This window comes from Accipiter gentilis, chromosome 14 (genome assembly GCF_929443795.1).
Source record: "Accipiter gentilis chromosome 14, bAccGen1.1, whole genome shotgun sequence".
Lineage (NCBI taxonomy): Eukaryota > Metazoa > Chordata > Aves > Accipitriformes > Accipitridae > Astur > Astur gentilis.
The window spans coordinates 9737412-9749962 of NC_064893.1; the positions used below are offsets into that span (position 1 = coordinate 9737412).

The 12551-nt window shown below is 39.1% G+C and overlaps 1 protein-coding gene across 2 annotated transcripts; it reads left to right on the top strand.

Annotated features, from left to right (window-relative positions):
- Positions 1-1531: 1531 nt before the first annotated feature.
- LZTFL1 (leucine zipper transcription factor like 1) lies at positions 1532-12311 on the top strand. 2 transcript variants are annotated; one of them, XM_049816506.1, is made up of 10 exons: positions 1532-1653; positions 3162-3286; positions 3764-3958; positions 4451-4511; positions 5363-5431; positions 6809-6874; positions 7011-7088; positions 10393-10566; positions 11025-11128; positions 11943-12311. In XM_049816506.1, the coding sequence occupies exons 1-10, from the start codon at positions 1651-1653 to the stop codon at positions 11959-11961; spliced, it is 894 nt and encodes a 297-aa protein (XP_049672463.1). In that variant the 5' UTR covers positions 1532-1650; the 3' UTR covers positions 11962-12311. The 2 variants fall into 2 exon arrangements, with proteins under 2 accessions (XP_049672463.1, XP_049672464.1); XM_049816507.1 differs by having other exon boundaries at positions 10408-10566.
- Positions 12312-12551: the final 240 nt, after the last annotated feature.

Here is a 12551-nt window from a genome sequence, read left to right on the forward strand (position 1 = left end):
TGCTTATTTCATCAAACTCTGTAGCAACAGTTAGCCTTCGCTGCGTCCTTGAGGCCTGCTGCTTGCAGAGGCCTCTGGCTCACAGATTGAACAGTCCCATTGTGTCTCTTGTTCATCGTGTGTCTACTTTTCTAATTATCCCACAATACTGTTTAGAAACAATTTCAGGTTCTGTCATGTAAGGGCTACTTGTCCATATTTAAAAGCTATCAATCTTGTCCAACTCAAGAATTCACCATGGTCTCCCTAAGAAGAGACTCCAGCAGCTCCATGGGGTACTGGGTCCAGTGCCGGGCTCCCCAGTACAAAAGAAGAGATGGACATACTGGAAAGAGTCCAGCAAAAGGTCACACAGACGGTGAAGGGCCCAGAGCATCTCTCCTATGAGGAAAGGCTGAGAGAGCTGGGATGGTTCAGCCTGGGGAAGAGAAGGCTCAGGGGAATCTTACTGATTTTATATGAATACCTGAAGGGAGGGTGCACAGAGGATGGAGCCAGGCTCTTTCCAGCGGTGCCCAGTGACAGGGCCAGAAGCGAGGGGCACAGACTGACACACAAGAGTTTCCCCCTGAACACCACGAAACAATTTTTCACTGTGAGGGTGATGAAGTGCTGGCCCGGGTTGCCCAGAGAGGCCACGGAGTGTCCCTCCTTGGAGAAATTCGGAAGATGTCTGGACACGGACCTGGGCCACCAGCTCCAGGTGGCCCTGCCTGAGCAGGGGGTTGGAGCCAATGAACCCGAGGTCCCTGCCAGCCTCAGCCATGTTGTCACCCTGCGATCCAAGCGTCCACCCTGTTACACCAGAGCAGCTTCGGAGCGTTAGGCTACAGAATGGGAGGTATTGGGTGTCACAGGGTTACGGCAGTGGTATGAACCAGGACAGACCAGATTTGCAACACCTCGTGCGATAACACCGAATGTGAAGATCTCAGGGCAGAACGGAGCTCCTAAATGAAACTGCTTTACCAATTACAAACCTCATCAAGGCACACCCACTTCCCTTTTATTATGATTTTAAGGGGTTCCCATTCATTTTGCTCACTTCCATCCAACTGCCAGGTCTTCCCTCCCCAGGAGACTCCCTCCCTCTTTCATATCTTAACAGTGACAGAAGCAAAGAATCCCAAAAGCTGAACAACTCCTTTATTTCCTGATGGCACCAAGAAAAAAACCCAAACAACCGACCAACCCCAAACCCCCAAATGTTGCAAAAAGCCCCTCGCACAGACCTTCCCACCTGCTTGCTCCCCCCTCCGCCCGCCCCCGTTTCCATCGGGAAGGAGGGCACCCGCAGCTCCACCGACCGGCCCCCATCACCCAACCGGGCCTGAGAGGCCACCGCGCAGTTGGGGGGGGGGGGGGGGGGTAGGTGCGCATGCGCAGGCGGTGACAGGGGGGAGACGGGGTCCGGGCCCAGCGCGAGCTCCCGGCGGGCAACGGCGGTTGTCCCCGAGAAACGGGCGCCACCGCCCGCCGAGAGCGCGAGGCGCTGGCAGGGCGGCTGCGCAACCCCCTGAGGAGGGGGCGGGCGGTGCGAGTGACGTACGCCAGCCGCCGCCAATAGGAGCGCAGCGAAGGTACTCGCGAGGCTGCGTTCTCTATGGCAACCGTCAGCCCCGCTGCCTGAGCGCCGGCGAAGCGGCCGCCATGGTGAGTAGCAGCGCCGCCGGCCCTCAGTTCTCCCGGGCGGGGGGCGGCGTCGCCGTCTGGCCGGCCTTGTTCCCCGCCGCAGCTGTGAGGAGGCTTTCCGCCTCGGCCGGCCGTCGCCATGCGCCGGGGCAGGGCTCGGGCAGGGCGGCGGCCCGGTCAAGTCCCACCGGGGAGAGGCGGCCCATCGTCCGGGGGGGGCGCGGGTAGGTCTGCCGCCTGTGGAGACCAGTGGGGCTGGGGGTTTGTGCGGGATCCAGTGCCCCGGTTGCTGAAGGGCGTCTCGGCGCGGCGGGCCTAGAGATGGCGAGCGGCTTTGGCCTGCGCCGATATGTTTATTTACTGGTTTAATTTCCTTTCGAGGCTGTTTTCTAGATTGTGAGGTTTCAGCACTGTCTGCCTTTCTGTCTGTAATGAATAGAAACTTTTCACCGAAAGAAAACCTAGCAACAGCAAAGAGAACATTAATGGAGCTTTTCCTATCATCTCTCATTTGTAAGATGTGGGACTTTGTGGGAGATGTGGGACTCGCAACCATGTTGTGAGAGCTTGTTTTCTTTACTGCTGTTGCTGTTTCCTACGCTGCCTTTACTTTCCAGGCAGTTGGGGTCTGCGCTCACGTTTTCAGCATTGTTCATCCAGCTATCGCAGTATTGCATTTTGACTGGAGCTACCCTGCGCAGTTGGTTTAATAAGGACTGGGTGATCAGATTGTTTGTCTGAATTGCTACGTTGCTGTCTCCAACACCAGCAATACTAAGTACACTGGAGTAAACAAAATAGACTTCACCTTTGGTTGTAGCAGCTCATCAGGGACTGTGATGATAAACTCCCATTTGTGCCCTGTTGTGCCTCCTTGTGACTTGTGCTACCTGCAAGAGCAAGATTTATTCTAACATAATTGGCCATGCCAATACTCCTCCTTTTGAAATAGAGGCATGCATAGAAGGGCTAGTTAGCCAGATTTAAAAACACTTCCTTCTTAATTTGCCCTGGGAATATTTGTTTCTGGGCAATAGGCTGTTGAGAAACAAATTCAGATTATCATTTGAGATTATATAAGAAGTCTCAAGATTTTACATATAGACTAGCAAAGAAACATAACATACTTTCCTGTGTATTTTTGTTAGCACGTCTGTAAAAGATACATCATTTGGCTACTTTATACACATGTACACATAATACAAATTTACCCAAGAGCTTCCTCTCCCCTACAGTCCTTCTGGTTCTGATCCTCTGATTGTCTCTGATTTTGTGTGACTTTTCCGAGGGAACTGGTCACTTGAGGACTTGCTTCCAAGCACTGGCGCTTTTAGAGGCGGTGCACTTATGTGAGGTATATAGGGATTATATGTATGAAAATATGGTTGTTTTTTAACATACTAGTTAACATGATAACACTATGAAAGCAAGCACAGAAACTAGTTGGAAGGCAAGTCTTCATGATGCTTGTGCTCCTTTTTACTTACTTCAGTGTGCATTTGTCTTTGTGCTTATATCCTTATTGGCAGGCAGAGCTAGGCCTTAATGAGCACCACCAGAATGAAGTGATCAACTACATGCGCTTTGCTCGTTTTAAGCGTGGCCTGTGTCTCAAAACAGTGGATTCTTGTTTTCAGGACCTTAAGGACAGCAGGTACCGTGGGGGGCAGTTCTGAGCAAGAATAAAGCAAAATATGCTAGCAACAATTGCAGGTTTAAACGCTTTATGGGACGACTTTTCTTTGTTTACATTTGTATGTTCTTAGTGAGGAAGAAACACCCAATAATTTTTGGAATGGTACAAGTCAAGTCCTTGTAAAACTAAGTTGTTCAAATTCTTAGGAATTGACATAGGTATCGACAGCATGACATTGCTTTATACTTTGCTTCTGATTTCTAAATTTGATGCAAGACTATAGCTGAAGTAATATTTGTGATTGTAATGTTTCCAAGAGAAAATTTAAATACAATAACCAATTAGTAGTGCCGTGGTCATCTAATAACTACTGACAGTGAATGATTTCAGAAGGACATGGCGTTATATAAGAGGGATACCTGTGTAGCGAAGTCTATTAACAATCCAAAATTGTTACCTTTATCTTACATGACTCATCTTGACTACTCTGTTTAGACTTGTTGAGGAGACCTTCACAGTCGATGAGGTGATAGACATGCTGGATGAACTGCGGACTGTTGTACACAGTGAAGTGGAGTCAGAGCTCATAAATACAACTTACACCAATGTTTTACTTCTGCGGCAGCTCTTTTCGCAGGCTGAGAAATGGTACCTTAAGTTACAGACAGACGTCTCTGAATTGGAGAATCGGTAACATATACTGGGACATACAGAATGTCTTTCAATAATAAGAAAACTTCAAAGTGTTGAATATTTGCATTCTTTTCCTAACCATAGAAACCTTTTACTATTGTATTGATGATCAGTTAGTTTCAAGTCTTCCATCTATAAAGTAGCAAGATACATAATGATTTCAGATTTGTCTGGAAGATGTTTTTATTGGTAATATTCTTACTTTAATTAATCAGTTAAGAGCAGGTGACAGGATTTGACTAAAAAGCCTTTGTTGTCTGAGTAGATTATATTTTAATCAAGGATGCTAAATCTTGACAGTTCTAATGCATATACCATACCATTGCATGACATGATCTGTTGCATTTATTATATTTGCATAGAACTTCATTCTGTACTTCTAACAAGAATCTCACATGGGATAATGAGCATAGCATCAGCCTGGTAAAGTGTGTTTCATAGCATAGCTCTTTTAGTAAATAAATGCCTCCCTTTATTTTTCTTTTCAAGAGAATTGTTGGAACAGGTTGCTGAGTTTGAAAAGTCAGAATTTACATCTTCGAACAAGAAGGTAGAGTTTTATTTTAATCAAATCATAATCAAATGTCATGTGGAGTCATGACAGATGTTTAAAATACTTAGTACTGACTCTTTGTGTTTGAGAGAAAACCAAAACAAAACCCCCACGCTTTTTTCAAAACAATCTTTGAAAGTCTTCAAAAACGAGCATTTTGCAGTTCGGCACCAAGGCTCACGCTGAATTGCCTTGGCTGTTTCCAGATTGCAGATTCTGCGCATCCAGGGCATGTCTCATAATGCTCATCCCAAAGTCAGCCAGACCAGGGATGTGTTGGAGCGTCTGCTCCCGAGTTCCCTTCCTCCTGGAAACTGGGATAAGACTGGGACATTTGCTGTCCCAACATGGAGTCAACAGCTGAGAAGATTCCACAATGCAGATGTCACTCTAGCTTATCTTGTATGATTATGGTTGCACCTTATTTGGTTTGTAGTGTAAAGGTATATTTAGTTAATATATATATTATATTTGAATACTTAAAATAAGAAAATTATTTGGAGCTGTGTAAATAGTTTTTACTCTTACAATCACTCAAATTCTTTTTTCTGTTTTCCTTGCTCCTTTGTCTTTGGTTGCTGTAGCATCGGTAGTCTTTTGTAAATTCAAGTTTGCAATCCTTTTATGTCTCTCTGCAGTACTTTTGTTTAACTTTAGCTGAAAGTGAAGTATATAACTTAGGAGCCAAGGTACCAGTAAAAAATGAACTTGAAATACAAGGTCATTAATTTGCTTTACAAAAGAAAGCTGAATTGACTGTCAGTAGCTATCTTGCAGACTAAAGGAATACTTTTCTTCCTCCTAGAAATGTGTATAATTTAAATTTTTAACCTTTATTATTTCTTTAGCCCAGTGCAGATCTCATTAAACCAAAACTGGCTCCATTAAATGAAGGTGGGTCAGAGCTGCTAAACAAGGTGAGAACTTGTCTGTTCATGTGGTTGCGGTCAATGACCATTCTGCTTATTCAACTGAACTGGATAGCTGTACAGTAGTATTTGTATACTGTGCCTGTCACTATATATACGTCAAGGTAATATACCCCAGAATGTAAAGGAAAATGCTAATATGTTAATAAATATTGTAAAGCCGCTTAAATTTATTGTGCGTTTATCATCTCTAACGTATTGCAATATTGACATTTCTTTTGCAAAGACATTTTGGCCTTTGTAATTATTTATTTTTCCATTTAATGAAGTAAATTAGTAGAAACCAGTATTCAGGTTGTTCCATGCAGCTGGCTGGCTTTCCAACAAGGAAGTAAATTAAAATATGTAGCTGGCTGAAATGATTAGGTTATCAAACATTTTCTGTATCACCCAAAGTCAATCTTATTACATTCAGTTTTTTTCTTATGTCAGTTGATTAAATCCTCCTAAAGAAACAGACACTTAAAGAATTTGGGATTTACTAGTTCTGAAAACATCTGACTTCCCACTTGCAAGAGATTTTCAGAATTACAAAACACATTCCAGTATTTAATGTCATTGATAGTTTTTATTAGGTGTTAAACTCATTTAGTTCAACTGAACTTTTTTAAAATGCCACACTTCTTACAATATGCTTTTAAGTTAGGAGCAATGAAGATATTTAGCGAGGAGTTGCGTTTTCTGTCTTCTAGCCTGCATTACCAAAATGATCTGTCAAGTATAGTGTCTGAATCAAACTGTTGTTAGTCATTAAGATAATTAAAGCATTCAAGAATTCAGACTTGTGTTTTACTTAGCTCAATGTAGTTCTTTCTCAAAAATAATTTCCAAACCTGTTTCATAACAGTTTTTGTTGAATATGTGCATCTGATGTCTTTTTTTTTTTTTTTTTTTTTCAAAAATAATTCAAAGTTTATATGGTAAATTTACTCTGACTGATAAAACATGGTTATTTCCTGTGACACAGAACATGCAATAACCTGGTATTTGTCCCTTTTAAACAGGAACTAAGAATCAATTCTTACTTGTCTGTTGATTGAAAATACAAATGATGAGCAGTGATGAGATTTGAATTTCTGAACGCACAGTTTTCTTTATTGTGAATCTTGATACTAACAAGATGCTGAGCTCACTAATCTTAATTCAGTAAAGCATGTGCCAAATTTAAGTGAAGTAATTTCTGATGACTGAGGCAGAAAACACAATAAATAAATGGATTACTGATTTCTTATGAAGGCCATTTTTATAAACATTTAGAAGCTTGTTTGCTTTCCTAAGCTATGAAGCATATTTTCTTACCTGCAGTATTGGGAAAATTCAAAATAGCACAAGTGTTCACAAACTCCTTCTCATTCATTAACCCAGACAGTTGCTTGTCTCCAAGAAGAAAATGAAAAATTGAAGACCAGACTCAAGACCATAGAAACACAGGTAAATTCCCTGTAAGATTGGATACTTAATGCTGTTTACATATTAAAAAGTATCTAAATAAGAATCCCATGGTTATTATTCTTGTGTTTTCAACTAAAATGTGTTTTTGAGGTTTTACATTTTCAATGTATTGCAGGCTACAGCTGCACTAGATGAGAAGTCCAAGCTAGAGAAGTCACTGAAGGATTTACAGATGATCCAAGGAGATCAAAAGGTAAATATAATTAGGATTTCCCCCACACCCCCCCCTGTTTAACACAACTGTTGCCTGTACATCTACAAAGTTGGTCTGTACAGTGTGTTTCTCTTCTGGAAATACAAAAGTTAAAGTTCGTATTGTCATGTTCCTGCTGACATTCTCTTCCTGCTGCTCTGTCAGTCAGCAGATAATCCAGAATGTTAGTTGATGTTATGGCATGTATTTTGTCTCACATAGACCATGGTAAATTATTATTGGAAAGTATTACTCCAGGTACTATTGGGAAGTAGTATTCCAGAGTTCATATTCTCAGAGGTGATATTTGTATAACAGATACAGATTTGTTTGTTTGTTTCTTCCCATTTACTAATGAAAGAATGATATCTAACGTGGGTTTTGTAACAACAATAAAATGCTAATTATTTCCAGCATTTGTCACATTTGATATTGATGTGAGCAAGCCAGACTTGATGCTTCTTGCTTCAGACTTTAAATACCTAAATACTTATATCTAACTGACCAGTGTCCTATACTCCTAAATGGCAATTGAAATTTTGCTACAAATGTCAATGATAGTGGGTCAGATGGCAAATGTTTGATTTTATGCTGTTCTACCCATATCAGCATACTGTCAAAAATGGTTCACTGTTTATTTTTACTACTTAAGGTTCTTAATCTTTTTTGTAAATGAGGATTCAAATGTGAGTTGCTACTGCAGAAAAAAAACCATAAGAAGCTAGAAGTCATGCAGGTTGACACAGATAAGTCTGTTCAGGTCACCTTAGTATTATTTTAAGTTTCTACCTTTATTTTGTCAATAATTAGAATTTTCTAAAGTTTGTTCATGTGTGATTGTTTCTTAAATTTAAAATATTTCAGTTCAAACTTTAACAAAATTAGAACACTTTAATCCCATTATTTTGAGAAACTGACTTTTTAAAATTCCGGCAGCATTTACAGATTTGGAAGTGAAGTTCAATGTCATAAAACATTTTCACTTTACTTTTTCCTGTTTTAATCCTAATTTCTTTTTATTTTGCTTTCTATTGGTTTATGGTATGTACTTGGCTTGCTTAATATATTATAATTTTATCTAGTAACTTTCAAAATCTGTATTCAATAATATTACTTAATAGGGAACTTGATTTATCAGGCAAATATTTTCTTTATCTGTTTTGTTAAGCCTTGAATTATTAAGGGTTTAAAATATTAAAGGGGTTTATTAAATCCTGGATAATAGTGTTTGTAGCTTTAAAAGATTGGAAACAAATCTCATCCTACTTTTCTGGTTAAACATGAATTGGCCTCAATGTCAGGGCTGCTGAGTATCTTCAGCTTTCATGTCCTAATTTGCTCTCTATAATCTGTCACTTTCTTCTCCAGCTCTTACATTTTCTATTTACAGGGTATATATGTTGTTGAAACTAGCTAGTAGATATAGTGCTGAAATGTACTACTTTATTTAATCAATTAAAGTGTTAGTTGTTTGGAGAAAATGCTGAATTTTATCTGGTTTCACTCTGTATTTTTATAGGATGGGTGTCAATAAAATCATATGAACCCAGCTGCTCATTAAGGCAGTAGTTTTGAAACTCTTTGGGCACACAAATGACTGCCAAACCACAATGGTTCTTAAGGACCAACTCTTGGCTCAGCAGATTTCTACCTTTTTTCTTTCCTTGGCTTTTTTTTTTTTTTTTTTTTAATAGTTAATATGGTTCCACACACCAAGTGTGAACCACGGTTTGGGAGTGACTGCTCTTTTGGTTCAGTTTAACTTGAGGATTTCTAATTTTTACATAATTGACTTATGTCACAGCTGAGAAAAATGATCACTGTCTATTCCGATCTGAAACATTATATGATGTAGCGGTTTTCATCATTGCAGCCTTGGACTCTGTCTCAAAATTCAAAATAAACTTTCCTTCTGTACAGGTACTATTATCAGGTGGTTTCCTATGGTCAAATCTTACCTTCCTGTTCTAGTTTTGGTTGGGATAGAGTTAATTTTTTTCCTAATAGCTGGTACAGTGTATTTTGGATTTAGTGTGAGAACAGTGTTGGTGTTTTTGTTGTTGCTAAGGTGCGCTTACCCCAAGTTAAGGATTTTTCAGTTTCCCATGCTCAGCCAGCAAGCAGGTACACAAGAAGTTGGGAGGGAGCATGGCCAGGACAGCTGACCCAAACTAGCGAAAGGGATATTCCATACCATAGAACGTCACGCCCAGTATATAAACTGGAGGGAGTTGACTGGGAGGGGCAGATCGCTGCTTGGGCATCAGTAAGTGGGTGGTGAGCAATTGCATTGTGCATCACTTGTCTTTTTTTGGGTTGTGTTTCACTCTCTCTATGTTATCTTCCTTTTCATTACTATTATTGTTATATTTTTTATTATTATTGTTATATTTTATTTTATTTTAGTTATTAAACTGTTCTTATCTCAACCCATGGGTTTTACTTTTTTTCCGATTTTCTTCCTCATCCCACTGGGAGTGGGGAGGAGTGAGTGAGCAGCTACGTGGTATTTAGTTGCTGGCTGGGGTTAAACCACGAAACCTCCACATGGAAAAAGGAGCAGAACTTCCTTAGTTTTAGATTTTTGTTCTTTTTAAGGTGCTGCTTGTTTGGCCTCAACCTGAGTCATTATACTTTTGAGAGTTTGAAGTTGAGCTTTTAAACCTGAGAGGTTTTGGTTTTTTTAATGGAAATCCGTAGAACAGTTACATGAATAAAATGTTTTGTGACCCAGAACTGATGGCCAGAAGAGTTTGGGTTGTTTCTTCTCATAAGGAAACAGGAAAGTTGTTTCACAAGCCACTGTGGAGGCTTTTTTTATAATGTATCTGAGAACAGTGCAATATCGGTACCTGATTGATAATGAGCCTTAACACTTTCATCTTTTCCTACCTGTATTACGCTAATGGCTTTTGAAATGCCTGTGATCCTTTACCTGCTTTAAAAATACATTCTAGCGTAGACATTCAGATCTTAAACTGTAATTTACTATTTCAGTATGTTAAGTAACTTCTTCTGATATGCTTCATGCTCTGGCTTCACCTAATTCCTAAAGAAGTGAAGTACAAGAACGTGAAATCTCAACTTAGCAGAGAAGACATTCCAGCCATCTTTAAAATGCATTTATTAACAAATTTTTAAAGTTATAAATTAGTTAGTGCTTTAACTAGTTTTTTTAGTAGGAATAATGTGAACATAATTATTAAAAATTAAGATGTACCAACTTTATGTGGAATTTTGCACTTGACTTTTAAATATTTCTTCTCTTGCATTTGACATATTTAAAATATTTTTTCTATTGAAGACTAATGCAAACCAGGATATCACTGAATTGGAGAATAAGGTGGCAGCTTTGAAATGCCAGTTTGAGAAGACTTTGAATGACTCTACTGCAAACCAAAAATTCTTGGAAGAGAACTTGGTGACAACAAAACATGACTTGCTTAAGCTTCAGGATCAGCTATCCACAGCTGAAAAGGTTAGCGTTTTATTGTAATGTAAAGATGAGATCCTTACTCACATTTTAACCAATTAGTAATTTAACAAGGATACACTACAGCATGCAGACTTTACTGGGTCACACTTGTGCCTGAGTATTTTTGTTATTTCAGTGGAAAACACACGCATTATATGTAAAATAGCAAAACAACAACTAACTGCATGATTACATTTGTCTCCACATAAATTTTTCAATGAAAAGTGTATTCCCAGTCTTCAGAAGACTTGTAGCCTGATTTTATTAGAAAATAAAGTTTGTGTTTCTTTGTCTCTCCCAGTAATCTTATTTGAATCTACTAGTGGACTTCTAAATTTCAATTAGGTAGAGAAGCTATTATTCTGAAACTTGAGGAGGAAAAGCAAGTAATCTTTTTTAAAAAGCATATTAGGCTGGTTTTCATAATTGGTAAATAGTATGTTGATGATGTTGTTATGTAGGAATTGGAGAAGAAATTTCAGCAAACATCTGCCTATCGCAACATGAAAGAGATTCTCACTAAGAAGAATGAACAGATAAAGGATCTACGTAAAAAGCTTTCCAAGTAAGTGGTGCTGTTCTGTCTGTCCAAACAGGATCCTTCTTCTGGATCCATGTTCTGCTCCCATTTTGTTTTTATAAATGTGAAGCTGTGTCTAAAACAGACTATAAATTTTCCCTTAAAAAGAATTTCTATTAGGCTGTTCCTGATTTTTGACAAGCCAATCCTTTTAATGGATGCTAGGTGCATAGGACGGATATGTGCAACAGCAGCTACCGTGTAGCAAGTAATGGGAGAATTTCGTATGGAGAGGACACAAAATATTCATGGATATTGCAGATAAGCCCCCAGGTGCTACACACAGAGATAGAGACGGGAGATGTACCAGATGCTTTGGCATTATCTTATTTCTTCCACACTTGTTTATGGGAATGACAAGTCCACAATATATAAACAGGGTATTGAGTAAAGAAAGATGCACCCTGGCCATTATGTTGCGTAGAAGACTATCATTCTGCAAATGTCAAGTGAGCTTTGGCAACATGGATGCCTTAGACCTATGGTGTAGGGGGACAGAGGTGGAACTTAAAACTTCTGTTTAAATTTCTGCCTGTGTCTAGGGATTTGTGGATGGGTTCCTGGCCATTCCCTCATTCTACTGTTTGATAAACTGGCCAATTTTAAAAGGAGAAAATAGTCTAAAAAGTATATACATTTGTCTGTGCCCGAAGTCATACAGTGAACCTTGACAGGAGTGCATCACTAGTGGTAGTAATTTATTACTTGGATTTCATATTTTCTTTAGAGACAAAATGTTTCTTCGATATTTTCTACTCTGTTTTAATTATTTTTTTTTTTTTTTTTTGTTAATCCTCAGGTATGAGCCAGAGGACTAAAAAAATACCAAAAACATCTGATCTAGCAGAAGCTGCCATAGCAAGAAAATGTAGACTGGTATTATTTTTCAGTAATTTTTGTTTCGAATGGTATATTTTTTTGCTTCTAGTGCTTAAAATAACTTTTTATTAATACTAATAACACACTGAAACTCCTACCTTACTTCATTGTAAACCTACAATTTATGGGTATTAGTTTCTGTAGTCATGTTCTTAATTGTTAACCATCAACATTCCTTGAAAAATAGCAAACAGGAGTTTACTGAAGAACTGAGGTCATTCTCTACAATGAAAGGAGTTTATTTTTGTTAAGAAAAGAAAAAAAAAAAAAAAAAGCATTAAGGTTTTTTGATGCCTCTGAGGTGGAAACTCCAGTTGTTATTTTGCATAGTTAATGTAGCCATGAAGTGGCATTGTGTGTGAAAATTCCATCAGTGGAAGTAATAAGTAGGAAGAAAAAAATGAAACACGCTGATTCTGTAATGTTGTTTCACACTGGACATGTCACACCTCACCAAAATGTTGTTGTTGACGTTTTGCTAGAGGATGTTCATTAGATAGTGAGGTAAATATTCTTTATAGTGGAAGCG